The sequence below is a fragment of the Megalopta genalis genome, chromosome 10 (genome assembly GCF_051020955.1).
Source record: "Megalopta genalis isolate 19385.01 chromosome 10, iyMegGena1_principal, whole genome shotgun sequence".
Classification (NCBI taxonomy): domain Eukaryota; kingdom Metazoa; phylum Arthropoda; class Insecta; order Hymenoptera; family Halictidae; genus Megalopta; species Megalopta genalis.
This window is the reverse complement of record NC_135022.1, coordinates 14,155,937-14,181,080: the sequence shown is the minus strand read 5'-3', so window position 1 is coordinate 14,181,080 and position 25,144 is coordinate 14,155,937. Positions and strand designations below refer to the sequence as shown.

The 25,144-nt window shown below is 36.6% G+C and overlaps 1 protein-coding gene across 3 annotated transcripts in view; it reads left to right on the top strand.

Moving 5' to 3' along the window:
* Shab (Shaker cognate b) overlaps positions 1-25,144 on the top strand; it is a 141,685-nt gene that overhangs the window by 5,862 nt on the left and 110,679 nt on the right. For all 3 annotated transcript variants that reach the window (XM_076524906.1, XM_076524907.1, XM_033469724.2), the window contains exon 2: positions 13,560-14,973. In XM_076524906.1, coding sequence (XP_076381021.1) covers positions 13,882-14,973 — 1,092 coding nt within the window. In that variant the 5' untranslated portion in view covers positions 13,560-13,881. The remainder of the gene's footprint in view (positions 1-13,559; positions 14,974-25,144) is intronic.

The following is a 25,144-nucleotide window of genomic DNA, read 5'->3' as shown; positions in this document are numbered from 1 at the left end:
TTATAGGCAAGGAATTCGAAGTTCAAGTTAATCAGCTCGAACTAAATTCAATAGTGATTGCCACATTTGCCTGGTACTATCGACGCTGTTTCGACAACAGAGAATTGACGTCAACTTCGGGTTAGCTTCATACGCCGAGCGCCGATGATACAATGACCTGAACGCGCTGTGCGCGAAAATCATACCTTCTTCGTTGTTATTTTATTCTTTTATTGTGCGATTTATTTCGTACCGTGTTTTGTGTGTGTTTTGTAGAAGTTAGGATTTCATAGACGATATTTGTTAACGCTTCGACTGCCGCGTCACACGTATGCGGGCGACGAAATTATTTAAAGTTTAATTTCTTATATGCTAATCCATAAAAATTTCTTCGTCTTATTGAGATTCACAAGAGATAAGAATGTTGAAATAGTAATCGATATCGTATAACTTCGCTTTGCAAATTTAATTTAAAATACTTTAAATCTATGAAATTTTGAGATATTTTCGGCGCGGCTGTCAATGTGTTAATGTTGCAAACAGGTATGGAAAATTTGCATGAATAAAAGACTAGCAGATAGATTGAAAGATAAGAGAAATATTACCGACTGTCATTGATTCGGTAACAATAGTGATTGTTACTGCTCTATAAATAGAAGATAACACGAAAGACAAAATATAATTCTACCAGATTTTAACAAACTTATTATTGTTATATTTCGTGTTTCATCTCAATCGAGCAACACAACTCCTTCAACAGTGACCGCGTATTTCTTCACTTATATAAAAAATTGGAACAGCACGTATTATTGACCGCTTTTTAAAGATAATAGTAATGTGCAATTGTATATTTAAAATGTATGTTCATCTTTTTCGTTTGGTGTTTCCGTGCGAGTTTCAATCTACGCGTGTAGCACTTAAATAATTTTATTAAAAGCCTACCATTCATTACAACGAGGATACGGAGGATAAAACTGTGTAATGCCGCTGGTCGATACTTTAGGGTGATTTTAATCACAAGGACGATGCTCCTCCTCCCTTATTTTGACTGATAGCTCCCCACCATTTAGGGTACATTTAGTCGATTCAGGGTATTATTTTCAGAATCACGACTCAAGGCTATATCGAAACAATCGTGTATGTATATCATGACTAAAATAACTTCATGTCAGTTAGGTCATTGTATGCTATATCGAATATAACGATACCTTCGTTGTTTTAAACCTGCACAGTCGAAAATATCATTTGTTTTCTTCCTCGAGCCGATAGTTACAATGCTGACATTTAACCAGAATTGAAAAATTGTCATTTGAATATCAAGCATCTGTCAAACTTATTTAAATTTAAACATACAAACGGAATACTTTGAAGAACATGGTACAACAAATTGACAAATATAATTATAAATGATTCTAAGTATGTATATACTCGGTTGTATTTTTGTCAGAATGTGAATAAAGTTTTCAGTAACTGTATACTATCTAAAAAGAATCTTAAAAATATTCTTTTAAATAATCAATATATCTCGGAAGAAATGAATATATTATATTATTGAGAGGGACTTCCTGGAACACAATTGAAATTTTTATTGCTATTGAAGTATTTACTATGAAAATTTTATATTTGAGTTGTGTACTTTTAAAGTTTGTTAAATCCCCATCGTCAATGTCAATGTATCAATGTTCTAGAGTTAATTTAACACTTCGAGTACCACGTTAGTCACAATTGTTGTTATCGAGCTTAAAAATTAATTTTGATTATGATCTGTTAAGTAAGTCAAACTTATTTTGAAAGAATAACAATTGTTATGATAAAGTTTGTTTTTTCTATTTTCATATTACCAACTCTTTAATTGTTCAATCTATATGTCGTGCGAGCGAGAGTATTTATAAAAAAATAAATATATACAATGCAAATACACTGTAAAGCCACAATAATAATAATACAAAAAGTAGATATTTCCTTTACTATACTTTGCTCGTTTTAGTTAGCAGTTGAAGGGTTAAACAAGTTGTTCTGATTCCGTGTGTATTTTATGAACACAGGCGTGCCAGTGAACGTGTTGGTAAATGCATATGCACATTTAAAATTTAATCATAAAACGAGTAGGCAGTATAACTTTAAAATAGCCTATTTCTTACGTTGTCTGTAAACCAATATTTTTCAATTATCGGATTTACGACAGCCTGTCGCGTGAAAATTTCTTTTGGGATTGGTGATCTTTGAACTTGGAAGAAGGAAGTAGTTCACCTAACACGTGAAACTGGGTCAACCCCAACGAGTCAAGTGAGCCGTGCACTGTCGTTTCTTTCCCCTTCTTACACAATAACATACAGGCCCGCTAAATTACGGTACAATCGGCGAAACATTGATTCCACGCAAGATGGAACGAGCAAACGAAAAATATATATGAATAATTAATAAAATCGTTGAATTCGTTGCATGAATGTTCTAAAAAAAAAACATCGAGCACTATTCTTATTTTATTTTAAATAACACGCGAACATTTAGATTATCATAGTGACAGATAAAGTAAAATAACGACTCCCCTTGGCTCTTGATGCTTTTAAAATAGAACAAAAATGTTATTACCCATGATTGAAAGGTCAAATTTAATTTTGCATCGCCGCGCGCGCGCGCGCGTGCGTGTGTGTATTACAAGTGCATAAAATGTATGGTTGTCATTCGTTCAATATTTTCCTTGCTCCAAGTTCCTTACTCAGAAAATGTCTTTATTTATAGCTGCATAATTTTATCGATAACGTAAAGTAATTTTATCAAGTTTTAATACACGTTTAACAAATTTGTACGAATGAAAATAGTAATACAAATTTTTGTACGCAATAATTAAAAATAATTATAATCGAACGCTAAAGTAGGTACTGAAAGATTTGTCATAGTATGCAAATATATTGTATATATCATAATGTAAAATAAATATTTGCTTTATCAGATGCGATGAACGGAAATCAGATAAAAAATTTTTAATCTCAAGAATTCTTTTATACTGTTCTAAAATTGGGACTTACAATATTTTCTTTTATTCATTTATATTAGCTGTCAGAATCAAAAATCCTACGAGCTAATGTGATGGAACTTTTCCAAGTGTAACACATTGTATTATGTGAATTCATTGAATCAAAATATATGATTCCATTTAAAAAAATAAAGTTGACCTTCATATGTTCTGAACACGCGTTCACCTAGAAATATCTTATTAATATCAGATTACGTTACCTCTAGTCAATTCAAATTTCGCTTGAAACATTTTTTAGTATCACCGACGGTTTCGAAGATATTTGACTGGGTTGATTTAAATGGGTCACTTTGTATAGTCTGCATATTCACTACATAACGTAAGAGCATTAATTTTTCACAGTCTAATTATAATGTAACGGTAGAGAAAAAGTTGCGATAGTAATCGAAATTCCTGCTTTAACAAGATTCATAATTGAAAATAAGATGCTCAATAAGATATCCTATAATATCCAATCGGATAGTGTTTGCCCGCGTTCGCCCATTTTTATGATATTCTGTGCCCATCGATGCTCTTAACTATGTTAAAAATATTGGCATTAAAATCGTCATATCAAATTTTATGTTTTAATTAGACAATTCTAGGCAAATGTTGGAAAACTATTGATATTCGCAAGAAACAATTTAGAAACAATGCTTATTTACGACAATAGCATTTGATTTTCCGTCATGAATTTTGCATTTTTCATAGAATATTCAAATTTAGCAACCTCTAAGTAAGACAAAAGTGTACCAATTTTCACATAAAAATCGTATAAACTTATGAAACGCGGCGAACTTCTTGGGAAAAGGTATCGCTGTGCGACGGTTCTCGACGAAAACAGAGACAGAAGGATCGAAGAGAATAATAGAGTCAAAAGAAAGGAAGAGGATAGAGACGGACGGAGAGAAAAGTTCAGGAAAGAGAGCGTGAGGAACGTCTCTGCCGCAAAAGATTACGTAGTACCATTATTTATCCGTGAGGTCAATACACTCCGACCTAGATACCTAAGCGAAAAACACCTGTCCCGATAGACCTGATTCAATCGCACGTGGTTTCGTGCTTGGGGGACCGAGATCAGTATGCAACGGGAGCGATTGTTCGCTGGCCGAATGCAACGGGTCTGGGTTAGGTTGTTAGCCGTGCTCGATAAGGAAATGGAGAGACCCTTTTGCACTTTCACGCGACCCTTTTTTTTAGGATACTGCTGCTACAGGTGAACGGAAGCTTACCCGATGTGCTGCTTTGGCATACATATAATACACTCCGCGACAATACCATAACACACTATTGCAATCCCTGGCAAAAAGTATTCGAACACCTTTTAAAACGCGATAACTTTTTTAAGACTGCACAATGACTAAAATACTTTCTTTTTAATTTCGCTATTACTCGGAATGAGAAAACAAAACCGTCGTGCTTTAACTTTCTTTATATCTGAGTCATGAAACGGTTGATTGGATCTCGAGATATCTTGCACACTGTTTTTAAAAATCACCGTTTCGAGGGAAACGCGTTTAAAGTTTTCGAACGTAATTTTTCATATGTTTAACGCTGCGGCACGCAGCTATACGAACCGGCTACTGGCTAATTTGTGTTAAAGTCTGGAACCTTTTGCAACTTATTTTTAAGATTTCAAATTACTATCTCAGACAAAAAATTTCTTTTTTATTTTTACCACTTATATATATATATATCCATCGCTTATATCACATTCCATGACAATTTGACGCAGAGACAAATTTTTATCCCACAAAGAAATAATATAATAAAAATATAAAAACTATAAAAAAAATATATATAATAAGTTTCTTGTTTTCGCTAAGCGATTTCATGTTGCATCTTGTGGCTATATCAATTTATAAACCGAGAAACAATTGTACAAATGTGTCATACGCTAGTAAACAATCGGCACTTGTCGACAGCTTCGTCCCCCCTCCCCAATCTATTTTAATTTTAGCCTGGGTCCGTTGAAACGTGCAAAACTGTAAACAATTGTGTTACGTTTCTATATTTGAAAAAATATTCCGTATATTGTAACCATAAATAAAAATAAACTGTTAGATATTGTCAATTAATAGACCAGGAATCTTCGTGCAAAATAAAAATTGTCTTCGTTAAGTAGAAGCTACAGAAACTACGTAGACATTTATTTCTGTCGTTGACAATTCCAACGAGTCGACAGCGATGCAAGAATAATTTTCGAACTGTTTAATTGCTGTTTTTCATTTGATCCACTTATTTTTGTTGTAAATACAGAAAATCCACAGTCCGTCACTTACTTATTCGTTTTGCAATTACAATCATCCGGATTCGACCGATCAGTTAAGTAATTGGTATCGCATGATTTTCGTTTTCACGAGACACACGCGTTGTGCGTGTACAGTTTTGCTCGTCGCTGTATCCATACTTCGGAAATTGCATTTTGGCCAACTTTTTGGGAAAAAGGTACTACTGTGCGTCATCGTTTCCACGAATGCGCGCGGCCCGGTAATAAAGGAAGAGCTTGCCCGCCCGCCGCACGCAACGAAAATAGGTGCGCGGACGATGATATCAGATTTGAGATCCGGCCTCATTAGAAGCGACACTGGCTCTTTCTTTCTGGTCGCTTTTCTTCGCGCAACTAGTCCGCCGCCGCGCCGGCTTGTCTGATCTACGATCATTCGTTTTAAACGGGCTTGCAACATACCACCGGCTCCTCCGAGGTGACCTCGACCCGAATCTTGCCAATGGAATCGAAGATAGGGTATAGCAAATACGTGTCGATGACATTCGAACGAGATACAATCGGTCACCAAGTTCTCGCAAAATTAGGGGAAAGTTGCCAGTAGCGTGCCACTTCAGATATTCGTTATGCTTCTAGAAGAAGTAAAACTTGGCCAAATGATAGCGTGGCGTCTTGGTTTAATGTTCCGAGAAAAACGATCTATTTACAATTACTTGCTGCGATCAATTATAAACCGTAATAATTATTATTATATATTATATTATATTAATTAATATAATAAATAATTATATATATATATTAATTATAATATATATATACAGTTTCAACGTATTCTCTAATATATATATATATATTATAATCTAATATATATATATTAGAGAATACGTTGAAACTGTATATATATATATATATATATATATTATAATTTCATAAAATATAATAAAATATAAAATATAATATAATTTCATATATATATATATATATATATATATATATATATATAAATCGTTTACCGATTTTTATAAAATTATATATATATTATAATTTCATAAAAATCGGTAAACGTTGCTAAAAATGGTTAACGCTAAACTGTAACGAATCTAAAAATTCTTATAGTTTCAACGTGTTCTTGAAATTTTCAATACAGACCAGATAAGAAAGTGATAGATTAGATTTATTTATTTCGGTATATAATGTGCCAGGAAATGGTTTCGGTTTTACATTAAGTTTGTCTTATGCCTCTCATTTATTACTCGTCTTGTTAATAGAAAATATATAAATATAATATATAAGGTATCGGTGGTACAGCCGGTTAGGGGTCGATTCTACGTAAAAAAATAAGTCGAGAAGAAGAATAACATTTTTTCATTTAAGGCTCCGTTTTCGATAAAACTGAAGTGAAAGATGCGTCAAGCTCGCGTGACTTGGAGTATAACGAGTAGTATTAGTATGTTATGACTTGACGCGTCACTTGATTACTGCTCTCAATAATACTATTTTATCAATCTCATTTTTCTAGAATTCGGAGCATTAAATGAAAAAATATTCTTCTTCTTCTTCTTCGACTTATCTTTGAATGTAGAATCATCCCCTTGCCGGTTGTACCCACAGTTATCTGACACCCTGTATAGTATAGCTATCTTATTTATATCTTACATTTCCTTCGGTTCTACATGTACAGTTTAGTTTTTATTTACATATTTATGCCACATTTATTATCCTCTGTTCTAAACTATTTTTATATCTCTACCTATGTGTATAATCACTTACACACTCTTATTCTTATACGCAGGAAAGTAGTAGTACAAAGCAATTCGTAGTATTTTCCCCGCGACTCCAACCAATCACAATGTCTTCAAAATTTCTTATACACGTCATCTAGTAAACTATTTCTTTTAACTTCCGAAAGAATATCAATTCGTTTGGTCTGATTTAAAGACAGTTCTTCTATACTCCCTCCCCATAGTTCGGTATACGGGGTTGTAGGGGAATATTGAATAAAAATTATAGAATATAGTGTTTTCCTATAATTTATCGATTCATTTCTTCCATGTCAATTTTTACAATGAATCGCTGCATCGGAAAGTTTTGCATAGATTGATCATCGATGCGCAACTAAATAATCTTTCTTCAAGCGCAAAGGAAAGTCATCGCGAACATTTCTCCATTTATTGTTACAATAATTATTGGTATTATTATTCGAATAATTATTTAAATATTATTTATTATTTATTATTTATTATAAAATAATTGTTATTCGAGTAAAAGAAACTCTTTCGGATAATTATCTTAGATGCAGTAGGACTTCATTTATACCAGGGGTGGCCAAAGCGCCGACCGCGGTCGACCGATCGATTGCGAAACTATTCCTAGTCGCCCGCCTGTCTGATATGTTATCTATGTTTATTTAAAATTTCTACTTATTTTTGGCTTTAAATGACTACTTCTCTTATGATCACTTAACACATACGATGTTGGTAGACCGCCGCCTATAATTTAAAAAAACAGGTCGCCCGTAGCGATCAAAAGTTCGGCCACCCCTTGATTTATACGAACTCAGCGGGAGACAACCAATTCATATAACCGGGCAGGTTCATGTAATAGGAGGCCGCTGATTATCGCTACTACATTGTAACTTTTCGCTCAAACAGAGTTCGCGTTCAAATAAATGAATTCGAACGAACACACAAAAGATAATGTCCTAAGCTTACATTTGTTTATGTTCGCAATACCTAGGTGTTCACATAATTGGCTCGGCTCGACGGTAGTTCGGACAACAAGAGTTCACCAGAAGTTCACTGAATTGGACAGTGCTCAAAACTTTGCTTCAATAAATGGAGTTCAGATAAGTGGAGTTCTACCGTAAATATTTATTCGAAACAATTCGAATGATACCCATCTCTGAGTGGTACACGTCTTTTATTGGTAATATGTAAGATAAGATAACTGTGTGTTGTTTATTTGTTTCGCTTTCCACGTACAAAGAGGTATTGGTGGAGATACTTTAGTGGAAATATTCAGGGTGTCCTAAAAGTTACTGAGAATCGGGAAATCAGAGGTTCCTCAGGTCATTTGAAGTAATTTTTTTCTTTAGCGCAAATGCAATACGCGACTTTCTTTTCTAGTTATTAACACGTTCCGTGCCGAGCTTTTTTACTCGAATCTTCACACTTTGATATTTTACTAAAACTTGATGTATTACGTGCAATTATTAATTCTCGTACACATAACAACGTAACAAAAACTTATCAACGCCCATTCCTGCGGTGGAAATTGATTCTTCGGTTCTAAATTTCTTGTAAACAATTTGTTCAGTTCACTAAGTAAACATGCAAGCGTGTACCATCGATGGTACACGTGGCACGGAACGTGTTAACGAAAAACAGTGACCAATGAGAGGCGAGATCAGCTGGTGCGAGGCGGCCGAGCCAACGAGCTGACGATTAATGGGGATTTAATCAATTTCGTGAACATCGTATATTATTTTCGCGAAAATACACTAACGATAACTAGTAATAGTAATAATGGTAATAACTTATTAAAATAATATGCATTTCTTTTTGTTAATAATTCGAATAAATTGATAAGGATGTAGGAGCCTTCTTAAATTTTTCTGATCTTGCAGTTTGATATTTTCCTGGCCGTTTATATCAAACACATAAAATCCGCGATCTAGTAATTTCTGTTTAACCCTAGAAAGATAACCATATGACAACGTACGTAAAAGATAACCATACGCTTCAGAGGCGCATGCTTTTCTAAGGCGTCAATTTTATACTAACAATGGATATTTATTTAAGTTAATCTAGTCATTTTAAAGGTTTGGCATTATTGTAAAAATAAAATGCATTTATATTATATTTTTTTATATTTTAAGTAATTTTAAACTTCAATCACTAGACCTCTATGAAAAATTAACAAAAGTCAACAGTCTTCGCAGGCGCCTCTGCGACGTAGGTTATCTTTCTCGGGTTAAAGTACACTAGGGTAATGTAGCAGCATTTTACACGAATATGTATATAATTGTGTTACACATTAAAACGATATCGCTTATTATTACGTAATTGATGACAGTTACATCAGTCCAGTTTGGCATCTTGGAATTCAATTTTGTGTGATTCATAAGCCATCAATTCACGGAGTACGATGTAGGTGACCAGTACGCATTTGGCAACTTTCCCCTATACATATTACATTCTCACTTCGTAGTCACGCGACCAGTCTAGCTAACGATCACTGGCAGCAATGGACATTATCAACTCCCTTTACCATCGGCATAGATCGTCGTTGAACACATACTCCTGTCCTGTCGCGGATTTTTCGTTCGAAGAAAGTCTTGTTCGGGTTCGCGACGTGTCGCGAACTCTTCCGAGATAACCTTGACTCATATTTTTGGTAATCGATCAGTCGAAGGTAGAGTTTTGTGAATATTTCATTGTGTGTTACGAGGTTCTCCCTATAAAATTGGTAGATAATGGATTGTACGAAACTAAGATTCTGTACAAATAATTATAAGTGCGTCCGCCGTAAAATATTGGTGTGATATTCTATGCTTATGAAATATCAAATTATTGAATTAAAATGTTATAATGTAAAATTGAAATATATGAAATTTTATAATATGGAATTGAAATGTGAAAACAAATTTAATAATATAAAATTTAAATACATGAAGTATAAAATTATGTTTATGACAAATTTTACGATATAAAATGAAAATATATAAAATATAAAATTATGTTTATGAAAAATTTTTATGTAATGACGTTTTTCTACTGTAAACAACTCGAGGATTCACTTGTTATAATCAGTTTAATTATTTAAAACCGACTGAATTTTCATAGTGTAATAAACCTATTTAATAGAGTGTATGTAAAAATAGTTCTTGTAATGTAGAACTGTCATTTAATAATACATTCTATGTTTGTTTTATATAATTCTTGCATTTTTAACCTAATCCTAATATTATGGATACTAATCAGTAGACTGCGGATTTTTATGCAAATTCCTATTTTCATATGTCATTATAGAAAAATTTGAATTAGGAAATTTAATAAAACTGCTATCAGTTGTTGCTAATTTACACGTTTCCATACATTTTACAAATGTGCGTATGTCGTAAATGCATAACGATCTGCAGTTTACTTATTATAATTTAATTTGTCAAATACACATTTCGGATTATAAATTCTTTAATTTCAAGTTCAATTGTTGTATAACAAGAAGTTTGCATTGAACAATACAAAATATTGATCCAATATAAAATATTTTCTGAGAATGATTGTATTATACGTTCCTTACAGCTTGCGAAATTTATTTATTAACGTAGAGACGAGCACATGTAAACTGTCGCAAGTTTTCCCTTGAAAATTTTATGAGGTCAGCAGCCCAATAAATACCAGCAGCAGAAGCTAAAATTCTGATTCCTAGAAGAAACAATGCAGATGGATCTTTTTGCCGTATATTTATAGCTACGTAATCCACCTATAGCTTGAACCCTAGCACACTCCTCGCAAAGAAGCCTCTATTGTTTCCTAATGAATATTCAAACAGCTGTGCTCCAGAATCCTTATTTCTGCGGAAAAAAAGAACTTGAATTTATTAGAGGCCCCGAATTTTTAAACATCGGTTCCGCGAAATATTGAAAGTTTCGAATACCGCAAGCATTACTAACACATGAATACGACCCGTTATTTTTCGCACGGGAGTGAGAGTTAGGTGCTAAATTCCACACGTGCGTTCAATGTTGAATAAATCATGCTTAATAAATAATGTTTAATAAATCGGTCGAATATTTGTCAACAAAAATTTTGTTCTCCTAATTGATGCATGTTTCGAAAAATATGATTCCACACTTCTTCTGTGATTTAATAATAAATTCTGTGATTTAATAATTAATAATAGATATTTAATTATAGAATAGAAAGTATTTTAACCTATTATACTTGAAGGTGTTTTAATTTCAAAATGAGGATATATTTTATTTTAAATGTGTTTTCTTTTTCATTCTAAGTATAAGAAATTGAGTCTGTTTGTCCATAAATGTTATCGCACATCATTTCTAAATATAAACAAATTTAACGATGTAAAAATTATTCTGAGAAACATAATTCAAACTACAGCTTTCAACATGTCGGTAGCATCGTATATACTTATATAAATATACGTCATGAGATACAAGTTCGTAATAATAATGTCTTAAATCTTTCATTTATCTGTATTTTGCAGAATCTGTTTGTGAATGTTACAGTTGTGATTGTGATGGTTATAACCAAAACTAAAGATTATTTCAAGATTAAAACGTCAAGACAATTTACGAATATTGTTACATTATTTTCAATTTATCAAAACTATTGAAAGAAACATATAGCATAAAAATCTGCAGTGCTACCAAAAATTTCCATTCATATTTTTAAAAATTGTGTAAATTTTTATAAAATTTTTGTAAATTATAAATCGTAAAAATTTTGTAAGTTTTTGTTTCACTAGCAGCGACAGATTGAAACAAAGATTTGTATTGGTTCAATAAAACGCTCCTATAAAATACGATGCTATTTCGGGAGAAATTTCATTGAAATCTATTTCAAATTAATTCGATATAATCCTATTTCCGAGTGCTTGTGTTCTAAGCACAGAATGACGCTATTCGAGAAGTTCGTGCAGTATGATTCTATTTAAAATTAGAAATCTACATAATACTATTATAGCCGAAATTCAATAATATTCGAACTTGGCATTGAGTTCTCTATGATTCTACCTCGTTCTAGATGATTCTATAACGTTCTATATGACTCGTTGCTAAATTAATAGAATTATAATTAGACTTAGATTAGAAGGGAAGTTAGAATCGTATTGAGTCTTCGCAGTAACAGAATAACGGTTGAAGGCTAATTTTAAATAAAATCACATGTGACACCCATTTTTCAAATAGTATCATATTGAATTATTTTTTAGATACGTTTGTGTGAAATACATTTTCGAGACAGCATTATATCGATAGGAACAGTCGAATCAAAATGATGTCGAAGAAAATTGTATAAATCTAAATTAATAAAGAAATAGTATAACAATTATGCAGAATCAATTGATCTTAAGGGAAACTCTTATTTAATAATATATTTTATTTTAGCGAATTGCTTACAAAGAAAAATTGCTATATTATGATTACAAAAATACAGTTATAAACTAGGAAAACATTTTGTTCCTTAACTTTCTTTCACAATCACATTAAATTTCACGAAATTGCTGTTCTCTTTGACAACGTAAATATTGTTAGCTTGCAGTACCGTATTTGTTACAATTGTCAGAATGTAAAAATTAAAAAATTCTTGTTATAGAAAGTTACGTAGACAAGTTGTACGATTACATGTAGATTAACATTTTTCGATAAATAAGTCGTGCTTATATTGATTAAAAATATATTACGAATAAAAATACAATATAGACCAAAAGTATCATGTCGAGAAATATATATTATAACAAAGAAAGTAAGCTTTGTTTAAAGTCGATCAGTCAATTAAGTATTAAGTTAGCCTACACACTAATTTAAAAGAAAACACGTTTAAGTTTTTCATGCTTATTGTTTGAAAGTAATGTCTAAAGTACATATTTACATTATAAATAAGAATGTAAAGTACATTACATTCTTATTTCTACAAATTCGACTACAGAATTCGTAAATTCGCATCGACTGCAAATTCCATGTAACAAAATGTTTCGTAACCTTATTATTGAAAGAGATATTTAAGTGGAAACGTTTAGGTGGACCGCTCTGTACAAAAAAGATACGAACAAAAACCGAAGGTAGCACACACATTTTAATTTGAAATGTACAAGAAAATACTAAGGCCTAATATCAGACCTAATCTCATTTGTCATTTAAAACTATAATATTCCATGAAAATATTTTTTCTCAACCCTCAAGTCCTTTCGCGAGGTAGATTTTCTACCCCACGTAGGTATAACAAACTACATCTGAAAACCTGACAAATTCAGATTGTAATACGAAAGTATGATTTCAACTAAAACAATCATTTGTAAATATGAAGCCTGCAGAGATATTTGCAGCTCTCGCTTACGTGAGTTTATACAGCGAAGGACCTCGAGGGTTGAACACGCGCAACGTTGAAAAATGTGATTCTATCCATCGAATATTTTTCAATCGCCGAATATAACCCAGTGGACGTTACTCAAGATCATGTCCTTGGCAACAAATATCAAAGTCAACGCGATCGATCTCCGAAACATTGTACGAAATTCGAAAAATCGAGCTAACCCGATTTTACCTGTGAAAGGTTCACATGAAGGTTCAAGGTCTCAACTTGCACTCTGTTCCAGATTATGGCGCGGTTGAACCGGGCCAACGCGAGAGGACAGACGTAGGCACGGATGAAGCGCAAAAAGGGTAACGAGGACGAGGAGGAGGAGGAAGAAGACGAAGACGAAGAAGAAGAAGACGAAAAAGACACAGAGGAAGAGGAATCAGGACAGGAAGAAGAGGAGGAACAAAAAGAAGGAGAAGTAGAAGTTGTCGTAAGTCAGAGAATCGCGACCGAGGAACCGCCGAGTATAAAGAACGAGAAGGCCGCACCAAGAGCAGCACCAGCAGCAACAGCAGTCGGGAGCAGGCTGCTAGTATCATCTTGGCGCGGTGCGTTTGATGCTAAACAGAAAGAGGCTCGAGGACGACACAACGCTGGCGGACGGGGAACGTAATGGGAGCGCCGTGGTCACGGGCCCGGTGCTATCGTCGTCGACGTGCACGGTGCCCTACATCGGCGCCGACCAGGGCTTCGTGTTCGAAGGTGGCGGCCCGACGACGTTGCAGTGGGCCGGCGCATCTGTCTCAAGCTGCACCGGTGCCGGAGGAGGACCCCTCGGAGTCGGTGTCGGCTCAGGAACCGGCGGAGGTGTAATCGGTTTGGGGGTCAGCATGGGCGGAGCTGGAGGGATCGCCATAATCGGCGGAGGTAAAGTCGGAGGAGCCGGCGGAGGAGTAGGAGGCGCAGGTGGTGGAGGGGGAGCGAACAAAGAGGTCCGTTATGCTCCGTTCTCGACGACCGTGGGTTCAGCGAGTTCCGTAGGGCCGGTGAACCTCCCGATGAACCTCCCGGTGAACCTGCCGCCGCCGCCTTTGCCGCCGCCGTTGCCACCGCCGCTGCCGCCGCCGCCACCGCCCCTGCCGTTGCAAATGCAGCAGCAACGGGCGTTCTCGAGGTCGATGACGTCCCTGCCGCCCGAGCCGTTCATGATCATGAGGTCGAAGGCCCTGAACCGGCGGGTCTCGATCAACGTCGGCGGCGTGAAGCACGAGGTGCTGTGGCGCACCCTCGAGAGGCTACCGCACACCCGGCTCGGTCGCCTCAAGGATTGCAACACCCACGAGGCGATCACCGAGCTCTGCGACGACTACTCTCTGATCGACAACGAGTACTTCTTCGACCGGCACCCAAAATCCTTCAGCTCCATCCTGAACTTCTACCGGACCGGCAAGTTGCATCTCGTCGACGAGATGTGCGTGCTGGCTTTCAGCGACGACCTCGAGTACTGGGGCGTTGACGAGCTCTACCTGGAGAGCTGTTGCCAGCACAAGTACCATCAGAGGAAGGAGCACGTGCACGAGGAGATGCGCAAGGAGGCCGAGTCCCTTCGGCAGAGGGAGGAGGAGGAATTCGGCGAGGGGAAGTGCGCGCAATACCAGAAATGGCTCTGGGACCTTCTCGAGAAGCCGACAACCTCGATCGCCGCCAGGGTGAGTTGCGTCGTCAATGATCATCGCCCGCGTTTGGCGTGTCTCTGGCTCTCCTTTTTTCCGTTTTCTAGAGATCTATTCAGATCCCGTAGAGACCACGCGATCCGGAACGTCGCGTCCTCTTCCGCGGTGTCTCGCTTCCGCGGTGTCGCGGTACCGGGTACACCCGGTGGGACAAAAATTGGAATGGTATTCTGAGATCGGACTCTGGGGCAGCGGAATTTGAACTTGAGCCAAGAACACGGGTTGTCGCAACGACGCTGCGTGTCATTTGGCATTGACGGACCGCCACCGTGGGTCGACCTTGTTGATCGTGTCTCAAATTCTTTCGATGTTTCATCGTTCGGACCTAGTTTCCCCGGTAATAGGTTCGCGCCGATTCGAGCATTCGTCTTTTCTCTTTCATTTTCACTTTCTTTTGTCGCTCGTCGCGTCCTCTCGAATCTTACAAAACGTTTTTTTCACTTACACTTCGGACTGTATCAGCGATCCTCTCTGGTTTCGCTGAAACTTGTTTGCAATTCGTCGAAATATATTTGTGAAGATTGTTTGTAACATACTGACACAAGGCTATCCTTTTTCGATATAAATACTTTGAACGTTTTCTACGATACAAGTCCATACATCACTTTCTTGAACAATCGATTTGCGACTAAAATTTTTAACCCTTTGCAGTCCATGTTCTTTTTCATGAGGGAAGATGAGGTCATATACAATAAAATTGGGAAGAATTCTTTTATTTGAATTTTTTAGATGTTGTGTACGTGTTAAAAGTTCTTTTTTAAATATATGACTCTACGAGATATTTTTTCAAATGAAATTGGTTAATCAATCAATAAGTACGCTGTAGTACATCGTTATAACCTTACTATTAAAGTTTTATCTTAAAAAAGATAGTTATAAAATATATTTTAGATACTTACTTTTACCACATCTGTATAGTTTAAATAATAAAACAATAAATAAGAATCACGGTTGGAATTAATTGTTCATGTAAATTAAGATGACAGGTGAGACTCATTGTTGGACTGTAAAGGGTTGAGGAACTTTTCGAAACATGAGCGGCTTAATACCAATTTGTTGACGCTTATTAGTAGACTGCGGCTTTTATTTGAAAAAACATCAGAAAAAGATTCAGAAGTTTGCTTTCTTTTCTTCGGTTTATTAAAATTATTAAGAGAGGAAGTATAATTTTATTTAGTTTCTGTTGCTTTTGCAAAAAGATTCGCAGTATATTTATGCAAGGTTGAAACTATCCCTTAACCTTTATACTTTTAAAGAACGATACATCGTTGAACAAATTTGGTTCCCTCAATATTTTTTAAAAATACTTTCTGAATTTTCTAATTATCATGTTTTACGAAATTTTCATATAATATGTTTCAGAAACTTTATCAAAGTACGTCAAACAAGTTTGGTATTTTTCGCTCGTGTCGGATACACGCAACCCTTTTGATTGGCACTAAAATGGTTAATGACGGCTGGCTGTACCCGTGAAAACAAACTTTCTAAAAATGCGCTTGTTCGCAAAAAATAAAATACTGAAGATAGAAACTCTCAACTTTGGAAACTATTTTCAACCCTCGAGTGTATAAATAACCATCGCTGAAAGAAGTACGCGTCGAGAACGTTTACGAGTACTATACATATTGCACGCAAGTTCGATCGAAGTCGGAGAGGATTTTCTGCGTAACAGCCCTTGCGTTTTCCGGTTCGTTTACCTCGGTACGATCGGTGAACCGATTTTTCGATTTTCCGAGTTTGTTCCGCGGCATTCGCAGTTTATCTCTTATTTCCACTTACTTCCGTTCAGTTCCGACTCGAAAATTTCGCGTGTGAGAGAGAACGATTTCTCTTTTTCCCGCCGGCACATTACGGAGAAATCGTTGTTCTCGGCGAACGACTGACCGATAACAGCTCGCGTTCACCTATCGCGCGAAAATTCCTGCCGAATCTGTCTACTAATCTACTTACGATGTCTCCACGTTTACAGTTTGTACTGGAGCCTCGGTTTGACGAAAGGTATTACCAAGTTGATAGTAGAAAACATTGGTTCGACGTAGCTCACGTATTAACATAGAGAAAGAAAGTAGTGAGAACGTTTGCGACGTATGCGATCTTTTGACATTGATATCACTGTAGATCGTTGGCTCGGATAGCAAATCGTCTGATCGGGTTTGGATCCTGGCTTTCTCATCGTTTTCTCGCTTCAGGGTATATTGGATTTGCTTGGGAACGTGTGCGAACGACAAGACGAAACAATCGGAACATGGTTTTCACGTAGTTCTTCAACAGCACGTCGCGTGTTCGCGATCAATATTTGCGGGATGTTGGTTGAACGGAGGGGAACGTTAGAAAATCGTGGTAAATTTCATCTCGACATGCACAACGAAATCGTTTGAAATTGGTGGAATTTAATATGAAATTGCTTTTCAAAATTCTTTAGAAGGAACCATTGCTATTGGGGGGAGGGGGGCGGTGAACAAAACAGCTTAACGAACCTACTCGATCATTTTTGAAGATAAGTCAGCCTTTCTGCGAAAAGCAACTGCGCAGTCGAATTCTAGCGAAAGTTACAATTGAAGGAAATTCGAATTGATGCAAGATATTCGAGATCGAAATTACATCGGCAAAGAAGTTGATGTTCGTCACGGAACGTGTATCGCTCCGTTTCCGAACGAGCAAACCGCCGAATCAATTTCAGCAAGCTCTTCGAAACTGTTGCGGAAAACAAAGCGCAGATCAATTTCCCCAGCAAAAGAACCACCACGATTTTCGTCGGGTTATTAGAGCGCGGCCAATTATCTCACGTCAAAGCCAGATCGAAATCACGTGAACCGAGCATAGTTGATCGATTACTCATTAAACAGACTCTAATTAGAGAGACCCTCATCTTGTTACATAGCATCGACGCTTTTGGTTCGTTCCATTGACCGAACTCTACTCGCTAGATGAGTACCATGTAAATATGTACATGTCCATATACATGTAAATACGAGCAACATATGTGTGTACCTGTGCGCGTACGTACAGAGGAACCGTAGAGACAAAGAGAGCGAGATGCTCCGATACGCCGACGTGAATTGTAAAATAGAAAGCGAACGTTTTACGTTGCCGTCGAAACGGAAAGCTGCGGGAAAGGAACAAACGGATAAATGCCGGAACAGATACCATAGCAATCGCCGATCGTGGTTCGCTATCGTCGCCCGGTTGTGTCGATGTCTGTAATGTGTATTTTATTTCTAGGTGGTGTTAACCGAGACCCGTGCACTAATCTCATTTCTCGCCTAATCCAGCTACTTAGTTATTAGCCCTTAAAAAGAAAAAAAGAAAACCACGAAAAACCCTACGTCTCGAAAACCGGAAAGATAAGTCAAACAAAGCCAAAGAAAAGCAATGAGAGAAAAGATAATCACCCCCCGAATGCCCCCCACCCACCCGGGGCCATGATACGGTCCGCGATGATAATGGGAGTGCATAATACGCGATTACCAGGTATCACGAAGATTCTTTCTCGACACCGCTCCCTGTGAGATGTCATAGTAACTTCGCTACCAGCGAATTCAATTCGATGTGTGCGAGCGCGTACCAACACGCATGAAAAGTCGCGCGACTAACCAGAGTTCGAGAAGTAGTAAACGAACGAAGCAATAAAGAAATGTCAAAGAAGACACGAACTAACTTCTCTGTCGACCGTACGAACAATCAGCAACGGGTGACGTTCCGTGGAGCAGACGAATCCGACGTTTGTTCGAAAAGAAACGTAGCGCCGAAGCATATACATAGACCGTCCCTCCGTAGCCTAACGATGCACGTGACACTAGCCTAGCCTCGCACTGATAGCGCGTACGCTCTAGATCGTAGCGAGCTCTCTTAGTGATCGATGTTTCTTTTCGGCCAGGCACGTCGAATTCGTGGACGGATACCCGGCTGATCATCGATTACTTTATTCGAGTACAGTGATTAAGGCACTCAGGCGGCGCAGTTTCATAAACAATATACTTACACACCACAGACAATACACATTGCACACACTGTTGCTCTGTGAATGAAACATGATGCGGGGTAAAGAAAGCAGCACCTGTGTCCCCACCGAACCCCTCACCCTTTCTCAATGACAACATCAAAAACAAAAAAAAGAAAAGACACAAAGAAAAAATGAAAAAAAAGAAACAACAAAAAAGATGTGTCTCTGCGCCACGTTCACCAAATCTCTCTCACACCGAACCAGCCAGATATCTCTTTGAACCCCTGTCTGTCTATTTCCCTGTTCACAATCTTCGTCTCTTTGCTAGTTCGCGAAGATCACGAAGATCGCGATTCCGGATCGGCCTTTTTTAAACGTAGCTCTATCGCTTGGCCCGCGCGATCGGTCTCGGCCGCAGCATGCTGAACGCTTCAACGGACGCCGCAACTTCCATAGTACAGTAGAAGTGTCCCCTGAAGACCTCCTCCGGGCGTCTACTTGTCGCAAACGACCTAACGAGGTGGCGAACTCGCCGGAGCCGCGAACCAAAGTTCTGCTACAGGGACAGAGCCTGACCCAGCCAATATCCTCGAGATTACCGCCGTTTTTTCTATGTTAATTCTCATCTGCTCTTCCAGCGATTCCTATTCGCATTGCCTGTTTTAAAAGCTCGAGTTTGCCCGGACACTTTTCAAGTCGGCATAACCACTTGACTTGGAATATCGATTCGAACGCTGCACTAATCTTGGAAACATTGTTGAAACGGTTTGCTGTTACTTGCAGAGCGTGGCATTCATGGCTGGATGTTCATTCCGGATCCAAGATTATGAATTTATTCGGCCGTAACAATCATGATTTGTGACAGCTATGATCTGTAACAGCTCGATAGATGGTTCGATCAGCTCACACAAATACGGTAAATTTGCCCTAATAGACGCACAAATTGTACAGAAAAATGGACAATTTGGGAAGAGGAGATACGATTGTTCGAGGCTTGAGGCTCGTTTTTATAGTTATCGATTGTCAACAACTATAAAAACGAGCCGCATGGCTCGGAATAATCGTATCGCTTCTTCCTAAATTGTTCATATTTGTGTACAATTTGAGCGTCAATTAGGGAAAATTTGTTGCAATGTGAATTTCCTTTCACAGTTTTGAAACAATCAAATGATTATGTTTTCGTGTTTCACGAAGGAAAGTTGCGTTACTTACGCCATTGGTCGGTAGACTACGGATTTTTATGCGAAATAAAAATTGTCACCATTAATAGCAATATGCAGAATCTACATAGATATTTATTTCGTTTCTGAATTATTTTAATAAGTTGAAAATAATTCAAGAGTATATTTAAATTCTTTGAATGTTCCTACCGTATTGCGTTCGATCTACTAAATTCGACCACAATTCGACATTAAGTCATATTTTATAGTATAGGGTAGAAATCCCAATTTCCGTGTCTTTTATATATAAATTGATGATCTATATTTTTTTATTTTATTTACCTATCAAAACATGTAAGATTCAGGGGGGTATATCAATTTATATATAAAACTTTTCTTTTTCTATACATTTTTAATCCGGGGGCACGGAAACTGGGACAGGCACGAAAACTGGGACATCTACCCTACTTTTGTCTTAACTCTTTGTAGCTCCGTGTAACTTTGTTGTCGTTTTTTAATCTAATTTCACCTTCAGCCTTCACCTCTCAGTTCCACATACCGGAGTTAATGTAATTTTCTTTGAAACTGTGAATTCGTTGTTAATTTATATCTAAATGTTATTTGTTGTTTTCGAGTTAGGATATAGTGGAATCGGTTACTGTGTGGTGATTTATTGTTGCGCCTTTGTTTTCTTTTTTGGTGGCATAATTAACTTTATTGTTATCGAATAAGACGTGTTAAATTTTTCTTCTCCTTTTATTTTGTTTATTTTTTAGTACAAAAATATGATATGTTTTATTCGATACATATGATCAAATTAAAATAAATTGGTCACCCCACAATAACTAACTTCACTATTTTATATAGATATTTGAAAATATCGATATTAAAAATACGAGCTACAGAGGGTTAATTGCTTGATTCTTAATAAGATTTGTATCGAGTATATGAGAGACAATGAAACAGCAGGGTGGTAACGAGATTTTATTCGTTCGTAAACTATTTGAAACTAGTCTGAGCATACTAATTTCGAGAAATTCATTGTTACGAGCTGGGCCAGGTATTTATAGGTTTCGTCGACTGTTTGAACTTTTGTTCATGGCCTCGATGGGTTCACCACCTCGGCGGTTCGCTACCTCCAAGTATACGTCCAAGGGTTTCTCCTTAATGCGTCAATATTACAGAAACTATTGATTTTCCACTATATTTAAACCGCGTAAGCTCAGTCGGTCAATAACTGCGGCTACTTCAGAGAGCGGATGGGTATAGTTATCGACGATGGAAGCGGAAAGCGGTTTCTTAATTGGTCCTTCGTCAAGATTGTTTATCGAATCAATCGTTCATTTCGAAAAGGATACTTACTAGATTCGATGAAAGTTACGCTAAAATTGGCTTAGTCGTTCGTGTTGGTTTCACAAAATTTATAAAGATCCTCTATTTAATAGTAAAAGAGTGTGGAATAATCGCGTATAGGAAGATTTCACTATAATTTGAAAAAAAAAACGAATACCTAGACGTTTCCAGTTTTTCGAATATAGATCAATCTGTATAGGATGACTTCGAAGTGACGTCAAAGGAATTGCGAATATGAACTTCGAAAGCGCGAAATGTACTTAACAATTAAAATTGGAAAAAGAGATTATGGTTGCCAGTAAAGAATGCTCGTAGGAGTTGTTCTGTACGTATATCACAATACAGTAAATTCTCCCTAATTGATGCTCAGCTTGAAAACAAAAATGAACGATTTGGGAAGAGGAGACACGATTATTTGAGCCTCGCGGCTCGTTTTTATAGTTACTGATCGTCAACAATGTAAAAACGAGCCGCGAGGCTCGAATAATCGTATCTCCTCTCTCCAAATTGTCTATTTTCGTTTGCAAGCTGAGCGTTAATTAGGGAGAATTCATTGTAATTCAGTCACGTTGGAACTGAGATGGAGAGGTCCCCAAGCGTGACGCTCACTTTTCGATGTGATTTTGCACAGTGGTAGAGACTCGTAAAACTGAATCTACTGATACCCGGTGTTGGGTGCAGACGGTTTATAGTTTTTGAGATATTTAATGTTAAAGTTGTCGGCAACAGAGCCAGAAAGATAAACTGAATTTCGAGCCGTGGCGCTGTGCGACGCAGGGGGGAGACGGCGATGCAGACAAGTGTTCATAAGTGATGCGGGAATAGTAGAGAGAGATTTAGTAGAGATAATAGCAGATAATAATAGTAGATAATAGTAGATAATAATAGTAGATAATAGTAGAGAGAGTATTAGAGAAAAATGCGAATGAACGAGCCCTACTGTGCAAAATCATCTTGTTACAGATGATTGTATCATATTCGATCGAATTGATTAGCTTCCGACGAATTGCGTCAATCCATTTACACTGAAATAGAGTCAAGCATCGCGCGTGATGTGAAAGGTTCGAATAAAGTGATAAATATTCGAATGATAAATATTTCGAAAAATTAATTCTACAATTCGTAACAAAAAAAAAACGCGCTAGCGTCGATAATCGTCCACCACTACTGTTCGTACATTCTTCTTCTTCAAATGTACTACATTGTTTAACATTCTTTTTGGACCAGAGTTGGGCATTATTCGAATTGATTCGAATTAATATCATATGTAAGATAATTATCCGCACGAGTATATTTTGGTCGAATATTTTATTCGAATAAAAATTATTCGTTATTCGTAATAATTGCGAATAATTGATGACTGTTTTTGTTTTTACGTAATTTTATAAGAATCTATTTATACGAGTATTGGAGACAACATTTGAAAAAAATTAACATGGACGAAATAAATCAATGTACTATGAAAAAGACCATTTATGAACGAATTCTTGTATGAATAAATTTTTGCTCGAATTTATTCAAATTTTTATTCAAATAAAATCTTATTCGAATGAATTGCTATTCCAACGAATTCTTATTCGAATGAATTGTTATTTGAATAACATCTTATTCGATTCCGATATTTATTCGACAGCGTTGAGTCAAATTTTATTCGTTGGTTTTTATCTCTTATCCGTCAACCGAACAAAGTTTCGCCCAACTCTGCTTTGCACCTGCATCTGCTCGTTCGCCAGATGTATCGGACATATGAAAGAACTGTAGTACAGACGTTATTATTCTTATTGTTGTGTCCGACGTAATTGTAAATCGATACCGGGGGCGTATGAAAAATTGACTAGAAAAAGAGGCAAGGTGGATGCACTGTAAGGTGAATACCCGGCGAGTTATGCTGTTAAAACTTTCACTGCAGGAAGTTGCCAAAGTACGATTATGTGCTTGTTGTTTTAGGTGAATCACCTCGTGTCGGGTGTGTATAGCTTTCCGCGACTGACTGCATAGTACGCGGTAGCGACTCGTAACTCAATTAGACGATACGAGTAGCCGAACTACGATAGAAAGACGGGAAACGCGGACGATGGAACTATAACTGTCGACCATTCATAGTGCTCTGTGTTCTAGAAATTCGGGAATACGTTCCGCACACAGCGCGCGGATGACGATAATATCGAAAAATAATTAAATCATTGAAATTTATTGGAACTCCTCGCGTGAGATGTTCGCCAGGAATAAAAACGATGAGAATTTCGTTTCGTTCGGCGAGATATTCATTGGAGTTATTCAAATTAATTAAATAATAATAAATTATTTAAATTAAAGGTCGAGTGAGACCGTGATAAATTATACTGACATTTTTTTCGCTTGCGAAAACTCGGTTACGAACGATAAATACGATAACGAACATGGTGGACGATTTTGACGCAGCTATTTCGAGAAACTTCTAAATAATTTGAGAAGCGAAAATTCAGGTTTTATTAATTATAAACCAAGAATGCGATTACGAGCATAGCGGGCGATTTCGATGCACCTATTTCGAGAAACTTGTAAATAACTCGAAAAGTGGTAACTTCATTGAGATTTAGAGTAAGAAACACGGTGAGTTGAGATTCGTGGTGCAAACACCGAATGATCGACCTTACGCCTTCAAATAAGTTGGAATATTGAAACGTTACTGTTTCTTTATCATTATTTATTTTTATTATCATTTATCATCAGTAGTTTCTTTATCTTATTGTATATTCGCTGTGGAAATATTATTTATAGAAACTCGCTTCCGATAGCGTTTGTAAATTCTGGAAATTCAACGGTGTATATTATTTGGAAAAATTGAGTCGTCGATTGATCCTGAAATTAATTAGCCTATTACTACTTTTACATATATTTATCAACGATAAATAACGTCTAAATTCAATGTAAATTATAACATCGGGTCAATGATAATTAATTCTTTATAGCATCCACTGCAAATCTGACTCGAACGGTGTAAAATAAGCTAATTATCTTTTTTGTAGTAATTATTTTTGTACGAGAGCCAACATATATATATATATATATATATATATATATATATATATATATATATATATATATATATATATCTTAGTGTTCAATATTGTTCACTATTTCAACTTGTTTTTGGGGCATAGTCTTTGCTTTCGGTTTGCGCCGCCGATTTCGATCCACCACACGTTTGTGTTTCACGTCATTGTGTTGGCTAATTTTTCGAGATTCATAAGGATTTCCCGTCACGGCATTAAAAGGGCACGTAATAGTTAACGCGTAAACTCGAAGGTCGTTTTCCGCATGCAACGGCGATACCATCGCGCCACGCTCCAGTTTAATTGCCAGCTAATTATTTTATTAGGCTCGCGTTTTCCGGCTAGACAGAAATCAAATCTGATCCTATATACTGTTTGTTGTTGCCACGTTCACGAAACATTTATCGACGTTCCGTTGAAAGTAGCACAAGTATTGTTCCCATACCAAATTTTCCGTCCAATGCAGTCCTCATTGATTGTTTCGACACGTTCATAATTTTGTAAAAAAACCGTTTCTCATCGACAGATTCCTAATATCCAACATATAATTTCCTTGATCAGGTAATACAATGTTTCTAAAAAATAATATCAGTAGGTCAAATAAATACATTACTTTTTTTTATGAAATTAGTATTTTGTTTATATTCACAATGAAT